The sequence below is a fragment of the Melitaea cinxia genome, chromosome 7 (genome assembly GCF_905220565.1).
Source record: "Melitaea cinxia chromosome 7, ilMelCinx1.1, whole genome shotgun sequence".
Taxonomy (NCBI): domain Eukaryota; kingdom Metazoa; phylum Arthropoda; class Insecta; order Lepidoptera; family Nymphalidae; genus Melitaea; species Melitaea cinxia.
Window position 1 is genome coordinate 1758016 of NC_059400.1, and position 21985 is coordinate 1780000.

Below are 21985 nucleotides of genomic sequence, written 5' to 3' on the forward strand. Positions count from 1 at the left end.
AATACAGACATTTATTTATATCTGCTCTTATAAGTGCGTTCACTAAATTTTAACTTACATATTGAAAGTTTTCATTTAAAAAATGATTGCAATTTTTTTTATAGTTATATTAACTATGCAATTACGATACCTGAAATAATTTTATATTAACTTTGTGAGGAATCGCATACTTATGGAATCCAGTTATGGTAAGAGAGTCAAGTCAAGAATTTTAGTTATAACAAAATAATTGATATAAGTAATTGAAAGTTTTACTTATCAAATCTAGGAAGTTGCTTATATGTCTTTACAAAGAGCTAATGTTCTGATTACTTAACGACCAATCAATATCCTCTATAAATACAAACAGGTCTTTCGAAAAAAAAGCTCGGTATACCTGATAGTAAGCTTATATGATAGCTAGGCATGACCTTACCCAGGAGGTCTGGCCACCTTAGTTACTAATAAATACAAAATATATTTATAAAATACAAAATATGTTTATATATACAAATATTACAGCCAGATCTAGGCGGGAATCGAACCCGAACCCGCGGAACAGAAAGCGGGGCCACCACAAACTGTGCAAACGGGTAAAAAAAAACATTAAAATATTTGAATATACATTTTACCTAAATAGGTAAAATAGACAAATTCTAACTTGTTGTCCGTTGGATTCTTGCACAATTATTTCATGGACGCCCTATCAATGATGGGCAGTAGGCATTGTGTTCTGATTACAGAACGATGAATAATTCCCTTTAAATATAATCATTCCGCTAAACGTATTCGTACAAAAACAACATTTCTCGGAGAAAAATGTTTCAGCCAGATAAAATGTGTTTTGGTGTATTGTTATTATTTGCATTTGTGTTTTGTGTTGACACACAAATTTGCACCGACAAACAAACGTGAGTACATAATTATATATTTTTTAATTTTTGTTATGTGTACTGTAAATCATATAACGGTGTAAATGATACCACAATACAAGTATCAGCTTTCAAATAAAAAAAGGATAATTATAATCGGCAAACGCAATAGTAAGTTGTGAGTTCTAACACACACAAAAAAAAATAGTCGAATAAGAACCTCCACCGAAAAAAAAACAGCCGAATCTTTCGTTTTTTGAAGTCGGTTGAAAATTCGTTGATAAGACAATCTGATTATATAAAACTATAAAAAATGGGTTTCCATGTTTTAGTTCAATTAGTACGTTAATAGAACGTGCGAGAAAGATTTCATCCAATTACTTCTATAAGAAAAAAATACTATTAAAACTGCCTTCTTAGTGAGTTATAAAAAAGCAGTTAATTAGATAGTAGAATATAAAACGCATAAGCAAAAATATTATATCGGATTTGCAACAGTAAAAACATTCATGTTGTATTGTACATACAATTAAAAATCAAACAAAGAAATTAGTCATAAGTGACCTCATAAAAGATTATTTATAAATACATGTACTGTAGTACATAATCAATCTAAAAAGTCCGTTATTGTAACAACTAATGATTGGTTTAACTAATCTAATGTTTAGTTTGGTCAAGCTTTAAGTTCATTAAAAAACTAGTAAGAGAATAGATACATGCGGCTTTTAATTTGATGTGCCTCGTTGAAGATATTTAAAAATGTACATTAGATTCTTCAATACTGAGCTTCATTATATATATGTGTGATTTGAAAATCTGAATACCTATATATTCAGATTTTCAAATTTTTGTTATCAGTAGTCAGTTATTTATTATTATTATTATTTATTAGTAAAATATAAAATTCTTAGTTTCTCATAATTTAATTTATCTGCTTACGAAATACATTTTCAAAATGCGTTCCTTCTTGACTTTATTTTCAAAATAAAAAATATTTTTATTATTTTGAAATTAGAACAATTTTAAATATAAAAAAAATAGTGATTATTTTAGTTAACAAAATCAAAAATCAAAATCAAAAGAGGTGGCTTCATAAGTACATTCGAATCGTCATTTTACAAATTAAATTATAACAATGAAGCTACTACCGATTCAGAATGTAGATTAATGCAGAGAAGAATCGATGCGTAATGTATCAACACATTATATTACAGTTACCTGCGTTGGGTTCCTGAAACTTATATTCGCTCGTACAGAGAGACATACAGAGGCAACTGCTGGTATAAATGTATCAAGACTAGATATCGCACATATATGGACTATAGGCTCGTACAGGTATGTTGATATTCTTGCTGGAATAATCTATGACTAACTTAATGACGATTGGTCTTGTATAGTGGTGCGGTGCATACAAGCGGTGCCTATGTACCGGTACCGGAGATGGGAAAGAAGATATATTATTTTATTTTTCTAAAGCATTGCTCTAGTGACGTAGACTAGACTAGTACTTACAATTTTTTGGAGCTTTGAAAGTTATATAGATTTATGCACATTATATAAAGTACCTGAGTGACCGAGCAAAGCTCGGTATTTTTAGTAAGTCGTGTTTTTTGGAAATATATTTAAATACGAATTAAATATTGATAAAATATGAATAATATTTTCTGATGTTACCGACATAATATTAAAAAATATAACTGGTTATTTAAACAAAATGAGAGCAATTAGCAAAAAAAGAATAAAAATGATAGATCTGGAGACATGGGGATTTGAACCATGGCCTTTTCATTCGATATCGACCGCCCGATTTTCCACCCGAGCTTAAAACTTTATTGATAATCGCGAAATTTGTCCTCGTATTCTAACGATATTGTAGCAATTTTTTCATTGCCTAAAAACATTGATAAATCCCCCGAGCCCCGAAATCCTCTGCATACTAAATTTCATGAAAACTCTTGGAGCCGTTTCCGAGATTCAGATTATATATATACATACATACATACATACAAGAATTGCTCTTTTAATAGTATTAGATATACACCATAAATAAACACAATTTATAAAAATCGCCTGGCTTCTCGTGGTCGGCAACATATGACATAATTTATTATTTGATTACAGAAAAACATCGTAGAAATCAAACAATTCTGTTGTTCTGGTTACATGAAGGATGAAACATCACCAAAGTAAGTATTTGCATTTCGATGTTAAATAAAATTAAAAAATTTCAGATAAGTTTAGAAAAGTAATGATGGTTTTATTTTTATTTTCAGCTTACAATGTTTACCAATTTGCAGTCCTGATTGTATCAGTGGCTATTGCAAGAGACCAGGTGAATGTGGTTGCAACGTTGGATATGAACTTGACAAAACTAATGCGCACAAATGTTTGCCTATTTGTAATAACACTTGCGGACATGGCAATTGCGTAGCACCTAACGTGTGTGAGTGCAATTTTGGTTACAGATTTGATAACCATACCTGTCAACCAATATGCACAGAACCCTGTGTAAATGGAACTTGCGTAGGTCCAGATACGTGCGAGTGTTTTGCTGGATACCGAAAAACTGAAAGTAATCTTTGCCTGCCATATTGCTCGAATGGATGTCCGTATGGTACTTGTACCAGTCCAGAAAATTGCACTTGTAATGATGGTTGGTACAAGGATGGTCTTGATAAATGTGTTGCACAATGTGATAAGGACTGCGGCGGAGGATCTTGCGTGTCACCTAATGTATGCGAATGTACAACCGGATATGAAAAAAATAGCAATGGCACCTGCGTACCTATATGCTCTAATGGATGTCTTCATGGAACTTGTGTAGCTCCCGAAAATTGTACGTGCAATGACAGATGGCATAAAAATAAAACTGGCGAATGTGTCCCGATTTGTGACATTGATTGTGGTGAAGGAGGCAGATGCATTGAACCTAATGTTTGTGAATGTCTTTCCGGTTATGAAAAGAACGAAAACGGAACATGTATTCCTCATTGTTCTAGTGGCTGTCCAAATGGTACATGCATAAGTCCTGATGTATGTCAGTGTGATGAAGGTTTTAATAAAACTACTTCAGGTCTTTGTGAACCCTATTGTAGCAGCGGTTGTGGTAATGGTACATGCATAGAGCCCGATGTTTGTCATTGTGCCGCTGGATATAACATGAATTGGGACAATGTCTATAGTCCAATATGCATACCTGAATGTGAAGACTGTAACGGAACCTGTTTAGCTCCGGGAAAATGCATTTATTTATTTGAAGCCCAATCAACAACTGTAGACATGCTTACAGATAGCAATATAGCTGAAACGGAGACAAAAAACTTCTACACAAAAGTCACCAGTGAAACCACTGATTTAAATTATGACGACAAAGTTAATAGTGACAAATTATCTGTACAAAATATTTGGTAAGTTACTGCTCTCGAATATTAATGAACAAAACAATACAATTTAGTAAAAAAAATTATATTGATGATAAAATGTAACATAGGAATGAAATAGTCAAGCGAATCAGGTCTTCAACTCTTATAATACTTTTATTAAATTAGTGACGTGTTATTACACAATTTATTATGTATAATTTTCCGTATCCTGAGTGGAACTTACGTGGGAATCAATATCTAATAGACATTTTAAACTTAGAATGGCTGATGTTTGTAATTTATGGTACAGGAATCTGAGTGAATACCCATTCTAAAAGACCTACAATGAAAATATAACACTTATTATATTAAATACAAGCTTTTAGTAATAATTTGTAATTTTTTTTCAGGTCTTCCTACTGGATTTATGTCTCTCTAACAATCATAGCACTCACACTGATATTACTCAGTTTTCTTATAGTGAAAAGAAAAGCAGTCGCACGTGTTTTTGGTGGAGGTAGTTACATTGTTGAAGGTATATTCATTTTCGAAGATTACAAAGTAAAAACTTATTTCTTCCTTTATACGACTAGTGTGTACAACGATTGCACGACTCTCCAGATAGTAAGCGGTTTCCGTAAATTCTGGACGCCTGCAATAGCAAAAGTATCGCATGCGCGTTACCAATTCTAACTCAAATTTTCCCCAGGAGCTCTGATCACTTTACTCGCCACTGGACCACATCACTATTTCCGAGAAATATTATTTAACGGTAATAATCTGTAAGATTGAGGTACTTTAGATTGGGAGGGCTCCTCTAGATTTTGAGTAGGATATTTCCTGCTGTGCCCTATTGCAATGACAGTAGCCATAATGTCAGAGTCAATTTTTGAAAAGTAGCTACTACTCAACTAACAGGAGAGGGTGTAGCAAAACCTAGAAATATAGTAGTTATGTAAAAAATTTAAGTTGACAAATTTAAGCCGACTATGACAAAACTGAAAAGTAAAAATCATCTTATCGTTTTTTCATTGATATCTTACGTAATAGTTGACAGTTTTCTTTTGTTCTATATGCAGTGTTTCTGATATTAATATTTTTATGTCTACAGACGAAACAAAAGGTACATTTTAATTTTTATTGATAATGATTTATCGTCATGAATTTGAAATTTACTTGACTGTCAGTTTCTTCTATTAAAAAACAATAATAATCATAAAATATTGTTTGACTTGGTGATTTTTGATAAATGGTTAACCTTAAAACTTAACCTTAACAGGTTATATACCTAACCATAAACTAGGTAAAATGTATTAAGTTTGTGAAAATGTTTCTTAAGTATGTAAAGAAACAGATAAAACTTTTCTTTGGTTTGAATGTTACGTACTGGCCGTAAAGCAGTGATGTCAATGCAAATTAAGATATTATAAAAGGATTGGAAAAAAGATGATATGGCGGTTAAGACTAAACCTTATTTAATTTGTTTAGATTATTTAAAAAAAGATTAATAAAGAAATTGACACTGTGAATAATAAACGTTAAATGTCGTTTCTTTTTTTACAGAGCAACACATCGTTTTATTTCATTGTCAATAAGATCCGTACATTATAAGTATAAAAAAAGTTGATAAAAATAAAGTATTTAATTTTTTTTTTCAGATGAAAAAGCATTCGACGACTGCCAGTCCGTACAAACTGACATGAGCTATTCGAAAATGTTGCAAAAGGATCGTAATTAAATAGGAAAGATCTCACCATTATTCTGATTCTCATTATAATCGTAATTATAAGTTATACACATATTATAATCGTTATTAGAAGTTATTAAGTTAATAAATTAATTTTTATATTATTATATTTTTTACGACTGTTATTCGTATTTTCTGCATATCACACGTTACAATAAAATGTGTATTTGATGTAAATCCGTTACATAAATGTAAACACAAAATAATCAATTTTTCACATGGATTTTTTGTCACTGAAATCTAAAAAACAAGTAATTGTGAACATACAATGTAAAGTGAGAAGTATTTATAAAATATCTCTAATGGATTTTATTTAGTTATTTTTATGATTTTGTGTTATTAGTGATATTAAATTACTTTATATTTATATTAATGAAGTTTTTTATTAAAAAAATTTACTTTTACAGTTTTACTATTTTACTCTACATACTGTATAAATAGTTATTCCTGTAATTATGTGTAATTTTTTATTCAACTGTTGTGTGCTTTTAACTACTTATTAATTTATTTGAATATATTACAGGTGTTTCATCAAAAAGGATTCATTACTTAGAAAGATTACTTTTTATATAACCATTTTGTCACTCTACTATAACTTCAGCACTATATAAAAAGCTCAATGAATGCAGTTTTAGTAGATTAATTAATTTTAGAGAAATATTACGTTACTATTGATAAATTATTATTATTATTATATATTTGGATTAGAACATTAGGAACTCCACACAACTCCTTAATGTAAATTTTTTTAATAGATTTACTAACAGCATTGATCTATGTGTTACTTAGAACAAGTAACATAAACGGATTATATCTAAATTAATTTAGAACATTGGTATATACTTTGTTCAAAATGTTTCATGGAATCGATATTAAATTAAAAAAAAAAAGAATAATCATATATAATTTTATTGGTTCAAGTGTACAACATCATAAATATCTATCATCTATGACTGAAATCTTTGCTTAGTAATCAGGTATGTCGATGATGAGAAGTTTAGATACATCCAGCTCTTCCTTGCTATCAACAGATCTTCGAATACGTTTCACACAAGCTGGTCGACCTTTCACGCTGGTGTCCTTGTAATAACCAACGTTGCAGATGCAGAAGTTGGGTGCAGAGCAAACTCCGTTAGGACAGCCCCCAGGACAATTAGGTAAACACCTAGAAATTGAAAAGACGATGATATTATATTTAGGATAAACTTCTCTAAATCTGATTTCTTGGAATATACTTTAATTAATAGTGGCTTTTGCTTTGTGCGGGACAAAATTTTGGCTGATTACTGGAGCTAATCTGATTATATTTTTCAACTTTATAATTGACTAGACTCAGAAAATTGTAGAAATATTGTATCAATTAAAAGTATTAAATATTTCACGTCAGTTTACTTAATTGAACGCTTTTTTGAAATTAGCCAGATTTTATGAACGAAGTTCCTTACGGCAGACTTGACATTTGGCTGGGCGACCGAATTGAAAAAAATGTGATACTAAAACCGTAAGAAAAATATATAACGGAAGTGACGTAATATTAGTCATATGACTGTATAATATGACGTTTGTAAAACTAAAATATTACTAGTAAACTTTTTTTTAAAATTACTTATGTAATTTTATACTGTCGACAAAAATAAATAAAGACATATGTTTTTTTATTTCACTTAATTAGTTTGAATTATTATTATTTTGTTTGATTTATTTTATTTTACGGTATTTGCTATTTTCTAAAATACTAAATTTCCTAAATACTTTTATGTACTTAATTAAAAACCAATCAACATAATTTAAAAAAAAAATCAAGAACTAGAAAATATATATAAAATTCATTTTTTTTTCAAATTGTGTTGCTTCTATCCGAAGGAACTTCTTTTTTATCTGGTGTCCCATGACACCACATAATTTTAATTAAAGAAAAAATCAAGTGGTCTAGCGTTTAATTTCATAACTTACTGTCACTTGATAAATATTTTAATGAAATACAAAAAATCGAAAGGAAAACGGTAATAATAATAACTATCAACATTTAATTTCAACTCAATCCAGTTAGATTAATTTGCTCTCGTATTTTCAATTTTTTTTAATAAAAATGGATTTTTGAAAATGTTCGTAATTTTAAATGTATTTGAGAAAATATAAAAGTACCTGAATGGATTGGTAGCATCAGCCACATATCCAGGGTTACATTGGCAAGTATCAGCTCCAATGCAAGCACCGTTAAGACATTGTTGCGAGCACTGCGTCGACTGTTGTTGAGCAAATTGAACGTCGAAGCTACCAGTTTGCCCTTGGGCTTCTGATATTTCATGTCCATTTTGTTCGTCAAATTGACTGTGATAGCCATATTGGCCTCTATTGCCATAACCATGGCTGCCGAGGTAAATTTGATAGCCAGGATTCACTTGATATCCCGGGTATCCAGGGTACATTTGATTTCCTGGGTATACCTGGTTTCCAGGATATCCTTGATTTCCGGGATTAATTTGGTCCCCAGGCTTAACTTGGTTTCCAGGATAAACTTGGTTTCCAGGATACCCTTGCTGACCAGGGTACACTTGATGTCCAGGATTTGTTTGTTGGCCAGGATATAGTTGTTGTCCAGGGTATATTTGTTGTCCAGGCAGTGATTGAAGATCAGGGTATATTTGGTTCCCAGGGTAACGTTGAGTGTTACCAGGATTCACCTGATTTCCTGGATACACTGGATTACCTGGATAGCCTTGATATCCTGGATATATTTGGTTTCCAGGATAAATTGGTTTTCTGGGCACATCTTGAGTAAAGGTACCATTAGTTATATTAAGGTTACCAGGTTGCTTTTCTTCTTGACTAATATCTCCTCTAGGTGTTACACCACCAGAGTATATAGCCCGATTAGGTGGACTAGCAGGGTAAGTGTGACGTTGAGTTGTTGGTCTTATTGTGCTTGGATATTCACAAATATTTGGAGAGACGCATCTTCCATTTGGTTCGCATCCCCTGAAAAAATATTTTATATTTAATAAAGTTGACGCCCACATGTTATGGCTGTTGCGGCAGCTGTTATGGCATTAACCCTGTGGTATTCGCTTATTGTCCGATCCTATGCATTTGTATTATGTGTGTTTCTGGCTTGAAGTAATTCTGCTTGAGGTCGTTGACTTAGTTATGCTGAGGCTTATTTTACTCGTAACAATGTTTTATACTTTACTTAAAATCGCTTAAATATATTTTTAAATGAATGTCTCAACAATGTAATAGGGTATATTTAGTATACAATTATTGTATATATAATAAATATTGTGATAATAAATTAATAGCCTTTTCGCATAATATTATCAGTAGCACATAAAAAAATCAAAAATGGAAATCATTCATACCTAGGGCATTGAGGTATGCATTGGCCTTGCTGATTTTTGCTATATCCTGGTCGACAGTTACAGACATTAGGTGCGATACAGTCTCCGTTGATGCACTGATTACACACTGGCTTACAATTTCCATCAGCAGTCGATTGATATCCTTCCTTACACGTACAAATATTAGAATCTGTACAATTTCCTGAAAAAAAAGTAAAAAAGAACGTTGTAACATGGTTACAGACTGTAAAAAATATCCCCCTCATATTACAGTTAGTATGGGATTACTGATTAGTTTGAGACATTAAATAGTTGGTTGACAACAATATTTTTAAAGCTAATGTTAAAAAAAAAGTTATCGGAATCAAAATAACAAACTAATCTTCAATTTTCTTTTATTTTAAACATACTTTATGGAACTTAGTTAAAAGGCCATTCTACAAATTGCAACTAAGCCGATAAGTAATTAAAGGCGAGATTAGACAAGACATCGATATAAAATTATATACCTAATCCACCACAATTCTCCTTGCAGATAGGTATGCAGAACTTGCTCTCCGAATCTAGTTTAAAGCCCTCTTTACACAGACATTCGCCACCACTACAATGTCCATTCTGACATCCAATAGGGCAGGTTGGTACACAATAACCGGCCAAATTTTTGACGTGATCAGGGAAACAAGTACAAGTATCTGGGGCGGAGCAGAGGGCGTTCACGCACTCTTTAGTGCAAACTGGATCACAGATTTTGAAATTGTATATGTTCCTTATGTATCCTTTACAGCATGTTCTGATGCGACTGAGATCAGGTCTCGACTGAAAAGGAGATTTTTTTATTATACAACTTGGTTGGCTAACAACCGCACGGCTCACCTGATGTTAAGTGGTTACCGTAGCTATAAAAGCCTACAACATCAGAAATAAGTGCGTCGCCGAACCTAACCCCAATACCCCAGGAGTTCTGGTCACCTTACTCACCGCATGATCACCAATTGAGAACAGTATTATTTAGCTGCGATCTCCTGTGTAATCTAGCCAAATTTATTATCAAAATATCGCTTGAAATTTAACTTTCTACCGTATCGCCTACTGTTTACATGACAGATGTATTAATTTAGACCTAACTTATTTATATGACGTATTTTTAGTAGTTTAGGCCGGATTTTGAGGATGCTGCCCCTTGAAAAATTTATGAAAATAGCTTAAGCGCTTTGCAAGTTATATAACAAACAAATAAAATGTGACTAGCCCGATGGCGCAGTTTGTAGTGATCCTGCTTTCTGCTCCGAGGGTTGTGGGTTCGATTCCCACCCCGAGTCTGGGTGTAATTTATATATTTATTGATATGTGTATTATTTATATGTATGTTTATAAAAAAAATATGTAGCTATACCAGTTGGCTGTTACCTATAACACAAGCATTAAGTTGCTTACTTTAGGAACAGACCTCTGTGTGTATTGTGTAGATATTTATTATAAAATGTATTTTGTGTAGAGAAAGTTTGACAATATAACACTTGTTTCTACATTAAGAAAAAGAAATTATAGGAAGAATAGGAAAGATGATCGGAGCAAATGTCAGCTTTACTGCTGTTACGTGTTAGGGTTCGAAGGATTTGGAGAGAAAGACCTGCTGACTCTTTTCAAGACTTTATTCACTAGTACTAGTTCCAACACAAAGCACTAGGTCTCTGTCTTTGCGTGGTTTCAATGGTTGCCGCTAGATGGCGCTAGTTTCTTTGTGTGTCCTTAACACTGCTATAACAGGGAATGGTATAAAAGAATATAATGGTACAGTATTGTTATTTTATATACATAAATAATTCTATAGAAACAAGTAGGAACATGTTACGGATATGCAATGAGGAATGATAAGATTATTCACAATCGCGATTCAGGCTGTGACATTACTGTGGCATAGAGCTCTTTTGCCATTTTGAAGAAGGATTGGCGGTTAATTCACCACACTGCTCCAGTGTGAGTGGGCTAACATGGTTAAAAATAACGAAAGAAAGTAACGGTATGACTGGACATATACAGATTAGAAAGAAAATTAATCGAAATCAGGATTAAGATCAGGTTAATCGAATCTTTATACATTATTAATAATTGAACAAGATTCAAAAATTTTAAGCCAAAGGTAGGGTTTCCAAAGTGATCAATGTAAGTAAAAAATGTAAGGGCTTATTAATAGGCTTTTGCGACGGTATATAAAAAGCAATTATCACTTACCCCATTACCAGCGGGCACGTGTGAAGGGTCACGCACTAAATTTACTGTCCTGCAAAAAATATATATTTCAATACTTCCGAAGTAACATGTTACTAAACCGTAACCTAAGAATAATTACTTTAATATTATAAAAATGTAAAAGTTATTTTGGGTAAAAAAATAAAATAAATTGTGTTTTGTCGTCTCGCAAACTAAAAAAAAACCGACTTCAATTCTTCAATTACATCGACAAGTAATACAACGTAGCTAGACGTAAAAATAGTCAAGTAAATACGCATTATCAAAGATTACTAAAAAACTTGTAATCAGATCTCGATGACATCGGCTTTCGATTAAAATTAAAAGTCATCAAAATCGGTAAAAAGTTATGCGGATTTTCAAGGGTTTCCCTCGATTGCTCTGAGATCCCATTATCAGATCCTGGTTTTCATCATGGTACCACACTTATGATATCTTCTTTCCAACAAAAAAAGAATTATCAAAATCGGTTCATAAACGACGAAGTTATCCCTGAACATACATTTAAAAATTTATATATATACTATACTAATTGTCGTGTCGCGGTGTTTGTAGTTAAACTCCTCCGAAACGGCTTGACTGATTCTCATGAAATTTTGTGTGCATATCGAGTAGGTCTGAGAATCGGCCAACATCTATTTTTCATTCCCCTAAGTTATAAGGGGGGGGGGGTTTGAGAAGGTTAATAAAATATATGACAAAACAACGTTTGCGGGGTCAGCTAGTCTAATATATAAAATTCTCGTGTCACGGTGTTTTTAGTTAAACTCCTCCGAAACGGCTTGACCGATTCTCATGAAATTTTCTGTGTATATTGGTTAGGTCTGAGAATCGAACAACATCTATTTTTCATCCCCCTAAGATACAAAGGGGGGATTAAGAGGGGTTAATAATATATATGGCAAAACAACGTTTGGTGGGTCAGCTAGTATATATGTATATATATACTACGCAATATGCTGGGTCAGCTAGTATATATATACTAGCTGACCCAGCATATTGCGCGAACTCATGTGTGTTGCCCATAGTCACCACGCTGGGCAGGCGGGTTGGTGACCACAATGCTGGCTTTGTCGCACTGAAGTCGCTGCTGCTCGTCTTCGGCCTGCGTATTTCAAAGCCAGCAGTTGGATGGTTATCCCGCCATCGGACCTCTTTATAAAGGGGTGGCTATATTCTTTACTGCCGTATCTACGATTATACGAATATCGAATGCAGACGAATACGAAAACCGAGGTAAGACATACTCTGACCGAAAATACAGTCGAGTAAGAGCCAAATGTCATCATATCTTTTCTCATCCATGGCACTCTGGGTTTATGTCTAGTAGCTTCTCTGATTTTGTCAGTATTTATAAGTGGTTATCTCTTAAAATCTGGTAAGGTTTTTATGTTACTGACTACAAAAATTATACTTACGGTACTTCAATGTAGCACACTCCAACTTCGAAGTCGATTTGACGCGATGCGTTATAGACACCGTGGAAGGAAGCGTTCTGCGAACCATAGCCGTATTGTGTTATGTTCTGTCGCAAGCCATAGCTGCCAAAACTGTGGAGAAAATTGTTTCTTTATAAACAGCAGAAGAATTTATTTATTTACTTATTTATTTATTTATTTATTTATTTATTTATTTATTTATTTATTTATTTATTTATTTATTTATTTATTTATTTATTTATTTATTTATTTATTTATTTATTTATTTATTGGTTGCACCAACAAGAAATACACTAATACAATGTTAAGAGGCAAGCTCAGTTATTAGGCCAAGTGTATCCTCAATTACAGGCGTAAACCGCATGCACTTGAGCGAACAATTCATTATTATACTAAGTAGTAACAAATTAACAAAATAAAAATTTCACAAGAGATAATTACCAAATGAGACACAATTTTTTAAAAAACAATTACTAACAAAAGTTATAATAATGCATCATCTGGTCTGAAGTTAATAATAAATAATAATAATAGCAAATTTCCGATTAATATAAAAGTAATCAATCAACAAAGAATAACAAGAAGTAATGCAAAGGCCACTTGTATTCTTATATGATACAATGATTCACTTTTCTATTATTAACTTTCAAGATACTGTACAAGTTTTGTTACGTGCATCATTTTTTTATAAGAATGAAGTTGAAATTGCATTGGGAATCCCAACGCCAATCTTCATCATTTTGGACCGCCGCATATAAATATTAATTTTATAATGAAGATAAATATATACTTATGTTCGTAATTGACTAACTCTGAAAACTACTGGACAGATTTTTAAAATTCTTTGACCAGAAGAATGTTACATTATCGCTGAGTGATATAATTAAGGTATATTATTATATAGCGATAGAAAAGGGAACAGTCAAAATCGTGTAATCAACGCGGGCGAATCCGCTTGTGGAAAACTAGTGTTAAATATAATAAATAATCGTGTATGATAGATGCAAATATTTAGCATAAGCAGAGTTCATAGTAATTTGTCTAATAATCTAATTAATCATCTATAGGACAAGCGTAATGCGTGATGTTTGAAAAAATGGATGTTGTGAATTACATAACCGCAAAACGATATTATTAATTATAATAATAATAAATAATAATTGAATATATGACAACATATTTGTTTGTAGAAGTTCAATATTATTTTACTAACATGTCTAAAAATAAATTTATTAACTTATAAATAAAATCACTTCCTTTGAAATTTGTACTAATTAAATTTATAATTAATTATTGAAAATGTCACAAACGATAATTAAAAACGTGTTATCTTTTTAATGTGTATTACGTTAATTACTATTAACAGTGATTCATAAATAAAATCTTAATCTATACATATAATAAAATGGTAGGAAAGTCAAAACTGTACATTGAATATTTTTTTTAAAGAATACTTGGGTGTGATCTACAATCGATACCGAAGCCAAAAATATAGTTTTTAGAATTTTTTTCTGTTTTTCTGTTTGTCTGTTTGTATGTATGTCTGGGATAAACACAATAAGTACTGCATAGATTTACTTCAAATTTGGCACGAATGTGATTAAGAAGTCGGGTCAACATATAGGCTACATATTATCACGCTATCACCTACGGGGAACGAGCAGTGCACCTTTATTTCTTCAACGCATTCTGTAACAACGCGTAATCTAACGACGCATATTTGAATGTTGTTGTTATTATGTTAATAATAACAATGCTATAAGCTAGCTCCACACTATAAATAAAGACATTCTGTAGTATATTTAGTATCAGCATTGCACCCGTGCGAAGTCGAGACGGGTCGCTAGTAATATATAAATGAAAAAGATTCGATATCTGATTGATCACAAATGAAAAAACATAACTTCACTTTATCTATACATATAATAATTACGGCAGATAACAGTGAAAAGCTATGAAGTAACAAACATTACAAGTGCAGTCGAATTATGAACATTCATATTTGGATTTGGTTTTAAAAAAAAGAAAAATCTAAATTGATGAAGTAGTTCAGCAGTTTTCCTTTGCTTGTTGCATTTATTATTATAAAGACTAGGTTTGTATAAAAAAAAATTAAGAGAATTTCAAAAAAAAAAAATAAGAAGAAAAATTAGATGACATTCTGGAAAAAAACATATGTTGTTACGAAGTACATCGGGTTTTGACCCGATAGTTTGTTTAAATATACATACTTCGGGTAGTTCGCTCCGGGGTTGTAATGGTAGCCTCTGTGGCCACCCTTGACAGATTTCACATTGACGTACTGAACATCGTCGTCTGCGCGTGAGCAGCCCAGCAACAACGCGCCAATGAGTATGGCGTACATAGTCCTTGAATAAAATAGTGTCAATTAGTAACATAGTAATGTAATAAAATATTGTATAATAGTGTTTAGTATATATTTAGTAAGCTTTATTAAATTTAATTTTATTCCAAAATCGTAAAATTACGCGAGTGAAACCGCGGCGTACAACCAGTGTAAATATATAGAAGTATTTAGTTATAATATGATGAGTAGTAGTACCTAAGTATATAATTTTTATCAATTCTATTCCATTACGATTATTACGAATCAGCTTGTAACATCCCACTGCTGGGCATAGGCCTTTTCCTACATGTAGGAGAAGAGCTCATACAAACCAGTATTAAATGGAATCTATTTATGTTGCTTACATTCAGAATTTAAGTGAATGTGATCTTTATAAATTATGTTGCCATAAAACAAATTTCAATATAAAACGAATAAAGAAGTTAATAAACAATAACTAAGTAAAAAAATAAATATAAAGACACTTATATCATCATTATTAGTTGCATCCATATTCAACGATAACTATTAAAATGGTGGTAGGCGTGAGTTGATGGACGAAAAGAATAAAACGACGCTTCGCAAATCATACACAATTATAATCCCTTTTGCAATTGTTCATTAACACTTCAAAGTTCTTTTAGTTCTTAAAATAATATCAATTAATAATCACACACAAACACTCCACCGAACACGTAATGTAACCGATACGATGTGAATCGAGCGATCGTTGACAAGCGGGACAAGACACGTAAGTCCGGGAAATCCGGGATTGTCCCGGAATTACGTGTCTTGTCCCGTGTCCAGGAATTATAGTTGATTGTTCCGGATTTCGAATACTACTAGTTTTCTAGCGATTTACAAAAAATATTTTTTTCATTTTAGTTTTCATATATTTTATATAAACCGACCGAATTCGTAATCCTCGAATTGTCCCGGAAATAAAATGCTTGAATCTGACAACCCTACTTATGTCCGTCCCGACTCATTCGCTCAAGCTCACTAGCGCCCGGGGTTGTGTCAGAGTGTCGAAAAATCACTCTAAAAATATCTATGCGCCGTCAAATATTTTATAACATAGGTCACACGGTTGTCTATTCATTAAATAAGCAACTTAATGCTTGTGTTATAGGTAAATTAATGTTTTCATAATTATAGCAAGTATCGCTTCAGCCTGTAATATCCCACCACTACGGCATAGGCCTCTTTCCCCATGTGGGAGAAGGATCAGAGCTTAATCCACCACGCTGCTCCAATGCGGGGTAACGATCGCTATCAGGTGTACATGATAACAACCGGGACCTACGCCTTAACGTGCTCTCCGATGCACGATGGGGATACCCACAAGGACTGCACAAACACCCAGACCACGGCAAACACCTGTATGGCCAATACAAATGTTTGTCATGTGCGGGGATCGAACCCGCAACCGCCAGCGCAACAGGTACAATCCATGGCTGTGACCGTTGCGCCAACGCGGCGTCACAAGTAGCTGTATATTACTAAAGTATGTAATCTTCTATATATTAATAGGTGAAGCAAACTTTGTACCCCTTTTTACTAAAATTGCGCTGATGAAGAAATATGAAATTTCGCATAGGTTATATAGATAAGGAGTGCAGAATGCTAATATCTTTTTAAAATAATGCATAAAAAATAAATTAAATCAATAAAATAAACATTATACAAACTACCATGTATTTTACACACACTCATAATTATTTACTCCTTTATTTAATGTTCAAACTTATAATTTAAATTAATTATTGTCGAATTTCGACCACTGTGCGACCACGATTAGGTACATATTAAAGTATTTAATTTATAAGATTATTTAGAAACCGAGATATATAAAAGTAATCACTCATTAACACAACTTTAAAGTTAATTAGATCCTCAACAGTGATATTACATTGTAATTTACTTATAAACTTTATATAATTCTAGTTATTATTCGCGGTTTCACAGACGTTAATTTAAGAAAATGCAAATATTGGGCTGTCTTTTATATTCTGGCAAAACTACTGGGTGGTTGATATTTTGATTTTCAACTTATATTTAAATGAAAAAAAAAACTATATTTAAGTCTGCATTTTAAATTGTCATTTTACAAATTAAAATTATTTTTGCTTTATTTAATCAATTATAGTTAAATTCTAGCTCTGATTCGGAATGTAGATTATGCAGAGAAGAATTGGTAAGAAACTCTCCTTTCTTCTAAAAGAGATCTTTTATTTTATTTAATTAAAATGTAATTCATTTAATAGAACATTTTTATTTTTAAATATTACGATATCCAAAGAGTAAACTCCAGTCGTATGTCGTAGCTGACACACATTTTTTATAATATATAAGAATTGTGGTCTTACCTTGTTGTAAGCTCACTAACACACTAACTTACTACAACTTACTGACGGATACTACGATATGATTCGTGTGTCGCGCGAGGCGATGTGAGAATAATAATTATTATCTATATAATAATTGTATATATAGCATTAAATTGTTTGTGGTTCTGTACGTATCTATATGAATGAAAAAAGCTTAATGTGTTCCTAAGCGCAAAACTTGAGAGTTCAGTAAATGTCACAGGACGTCTGACGACTCAAATGATTATAAATAATATAGGTATAATTGATTTGTTTATGTTTGGTTTAATATAAGTATATTAACATATTAGAAATAATATTTCAAATTTATGGTCATTGATATGTCACTGTCATAGTGTAATATTTTGACTTCAATAATTTGAATAAAGTCTTTTCTATCCCACGTGACACTGGCGAAATCGACAGTGCCCCCTGGCACAACTGGAAGCCATGAAGCCCAAAAATAATAATAATAATTTTAATAAATAAGATATCCAATAAATCAATCACTAGGTAATTATTACGAGTACTTCTATCAGACTTGCTTGGTTATTGGTTAATATGAACACGTCGTCTAATTAGTCCAGGGGCAGGCTGAGTGAGAAAGATGAGTCACTATTTTCTAATAGTAATTTTTTAATAGTAATTGTTCTACAAAAAGTAGAACAATTTTTTTGAAATTTTAATTGAGTTATTTCTTCTTTTACATATAAGCTAAACTTGAGTAATTTACATTACTTAATCTAATACAGTAATAATTGTGTTTGCTCCAAACGAAGAATAACTGACTTCAATTACATCGACAAGTAATACGACGTAGGTAGTCGATCAAACAGTAATTCAAATGCGTATTATTAAGTACAATTCATCTCCCTCTTCCCTTCGGATCGCGAAAGCGTTTAGACGTGTCCACCGTATTTTTCGCCTTAAGCAGTTAATAATTTAATTCAAAAATTAGTAAATTAATTTTGGTGAAATTTGGTGAAGTACCAGGAGTGCATAAAATCTACAGCAGTGCGTACATAAGCGGTGCGTAAAAAAGACACCAACACTGGAGACAGGTAGCACTTGCCATCTCGTGTCGCTGGTCGCCTCGCTGACGTTTGCCCCTACTTATTTTGTACGTCATAATTGTGACTTGGCCTAATTTGGGAGCGGAAGCGTTTAGCGGATAAATTATAAGGTGCTGGCCCAAGTTGCTGACTTTGTATACTTTTGAAAATAAGATAACCACTCTGTACTGAAAATGCCCTTAAAAAGAACTCCACCATCCACCCCTCAGCAGCTCACTGAATCTGACAAATACCAAAGTTCGGCACCAGCTACCGATACAGAAAACGAAGGTTCCAAGGTAAACAGTCGGCAACGGCCACGTAAGCGTCAACATGACGACGAAATTACAGTTGTTATGTCACAAATGAAGAAATCCATAGAAACCTTAACTCAACAACAAGATGCCCTGCACGAGAGCATCAGAAAAATTGAAAAACAAAACAATGATATTATAAGCTCTATGGATTTCATATCTAAGCAATATGAAGATGTGAAAGATAAGCTAGCTAAAATGGAAATTGACAGGAAAAACAATCTAGTCTACATCCAGAACTTAGAACAAAAAGTCGAAAGCTTGGAGAGGGCACAGAGACAAGCCAGTATCGAGATAAGAAATATTCCAGTAATAAAAAAGGAGGCCAAGCAGGATCTTATGCAGCTAGTTAAAAAAGTCGGAGAATCTGTAAATTTTTGTGTGGAGGAGACTCAAATTCGTGACGTTTTTCGTCTTAAAACTAAGAAGGAAAACAATCAGCCTATTATTGTTGACTTCACTACGGTAACGCTTAAAGAAAACCTCCTAACATCAGTTAAAGTTTACAATAAGTCGAAAGATATTAAACTAAATACTAGTGATCTGAAAATTGACGGACAACAAAGACCTGTTTTCGTCTCGGAGATGCTTACCCAGTCTGCAAGGAACCTATACTTTCACACTCGTCACTTTAGTAAAGAGCACGGATATAAATATTGCTGGACTGCTCATGGGAAGATTTTCTTGCGCAAAGAGGAAGGTGCACCAAGCCGTCGCATCGATGCTGTAGCTGACTTGAGTAAGCTGCTTCACCAAAATAATAAATGACTGCCTATTATCCAAAGCCCACAACGCTATTGTTTTTTGTGTAATAATTTTTGCTACATATTAATAGTCTACGTTACTTTTTTCGTATTTTTGTTTATAATTAATTGCTTGGTATCAAAAATCATTAATATCGTTCTGTTACTTTATATAACAACAAATTTTGAAATTTGTCTTTCTTACATGTTACGGTCATGTATGGGGTCCTTAAATAAGAGTTTTATCTTGTTTGTGTACACTAAACATATCCTACTAAAATACACAATCACCGTTCATCTAATCACACTCGTCCATCCAATCAGTACAATTATGTCCACCAACACACACAGCAACATAATTCCAACACAACACACAATCTTTATCTGGCAGAGCAGTCTTTCCTACCAACAAACTACACACCGCCTCTCAGTCTTCTCTAGCAACATACACAACTGTATAATTCTCGCTACATTACATAATCTTTATCTGCCGCAACAGTTTTGTGCCATAAATGCACAAGGGATTACTATCATTTCCAATGGCTGATCAGATAGCAAATATATCCAGAGACATTGATTGTTTTCGTGTATCGAAGTCTATAACATGTAGTCCAGAAGCCATAACTGATTACATTAGTTCCCCTCGAAGTTTTATTTCAGTTATGCATATGAATATCCGCAGCATAGCATGTAACTTTGATGATTTTACTGTCCTTTTGGAAAGAATCCCCATATCATGTGATGTTCTTGTGTTGACGGAGTGCTGGATAAGTAAAATGTCAACAACTCCAGTGCTATCAGGATATGTGTCCTATGTTTCAACTTATCTAAAACAGAACGATGGCGTTGTCGTATATGTAAAATCAAATCTGAAACTTAGTTGTAAGCTTGAAACTAATATTGGAGATGCAAATAGTTTAATCGTGACTATCTCCAACGGAATTGTTATTTTAGCAGTATATAGATCCCCTTCATATACTAATATAGATAATTTTTGTGATGGTTTGGATAAGTGTTTGACGTCCTTAGCATCAGAAAGATCGGTTGTTCTGGTTGGAGATATTAATGTAAATATTGCCTCAAATAGCACTGATTCGAACCGACATAAATATTTGGACCTTATTGCATCTTATGGTCTGATACCAACGCATGAACTTCCAACTCGTTTGGACAGTTGTCTTGACCATGTTTTATTGAGGTCAGACAGATATTCCAAGACTTTTATTCTCGATTCTCTGATAACCGATCATGCTCCTACGGTATTTGTCCTGGAATGCAATATAAAAAGAAGTCAGGCTAAAGCTACTATCAGAAGGATAGATTACCCTAGTTTGTTACAGGAGTTATCCTGTACAAATTTTAATCAAGTGTACGAAGCTAAAAACGCGAATCAGGGAGCTAATGTTTTCATACATTTAGTATCGAACGCCATTTATAAACACTCCAAGTTAATACACGTCCCACATCGATTGCGTGCTATTAAGCCGTGGCTTACACCAGGCCTTATACGTTGTATTAGAAATCGTGATAAACTACACAAAAAAGCAAAACAAAACAGTGCTAATGCTATACTAAAACTCACATACACCAGATACCGTAACTTTTGTAATAACCTTTTAAAAAAATTAAAAACTGAATATGAAGCAGAAGAATTTAAGAAAAATAAAACTAATCCTAAAGGCATGTGGGATACTATAAATAGAGTAGTCAATCTGAGGAACCCACAATCAGCCCCAACAGAATTGTTAAGTCTTGATGAGGACCCTCATATTTCACTTAACTTAGTAAATAATTATTTTGCAGAAATAGGCAAGGCTCTTGCGGATGAAATACTATCTAAAAGACCTAATTGCCTTCCTAACGCAGTGAAAACAACCGCACAACTTTCTCAGATTGACTCAATGGCTTTATTTGACGTGGATCAGAGTGAGGTTGAGACCATTATTAACAACCTTAAAAATAACTGCGCTACAGGTGTGGATGAAATTTCAACTCAAGTTATCAAATTATCAAAGATATATATTATTCGTCCCTTGACGCACATTTTTAATCAATGCTTTTCCACGGGAACTTTTCCAGACATTTTAAAAAGAGCTTTGGTGCATCCCATCCACAAAAATGGCGTCAAAGATAGTGTTGGTAACTATAGACCAATTTCAGTGCTGACAACAGT

At 32.8% G+C, this 21985-nt stretch overlaps 2 protein-coding genes across 2 annotated transcripts; one reads left to right on the forward strand and one right to left on the reverse strand.

Annotated features, from left to right (window-relative positions):
- Positions 1-739: 739 nt before the first annotated feature.
- Positions 740-6413, forward strand: LOC123655193 (cell death abnormality protein 1-like). Its single transcript, XM_045591030.1, has 6 exons — positions 740-890; positions 2066-2186; positions 2973-3037; positions 3125-4258; positions 4624-4748; positions 5872-6413. The coding sequence occupies exons 1-6, from the start codon at positions 799-801 to the stop codon at positions 5949-5951; spliced, it is 1617 nt and encodes a 538-aa protein (XP_045446986.1). The 5' UTR covers positions 740-798; the 3' UTR covers positions 5952-6413.
- Positions 6414-6853: 440 nt separating this feature from the next.
- LOC123655080 (tenascin-X-like) lies at positions 6854-18832 on the reverse strand. The gene is made up of 9 exons (XM_045590917.1): positions 18754-18832; positions 17704-17730; positions 15219-15303; positions 12967-13098; positions 11531-11579; positions 9808-10114; positions 9320-9500; positions 8106-8939; positions 6854-7125 (listed from the first exon to the last, which is right to left on the reverse strand). The coding sequence occupies exons 1-9, from the start codon at positions 18830-18832 to the stop codon at positions 6927-6929; spliced, it is 1893 nt and encodes a 630-aa protein (XP_045446873.1). The 3' UTR covers positions 6854-6926.
- Positions 18833-21985: the final 3153 nt, after the last annotated feature.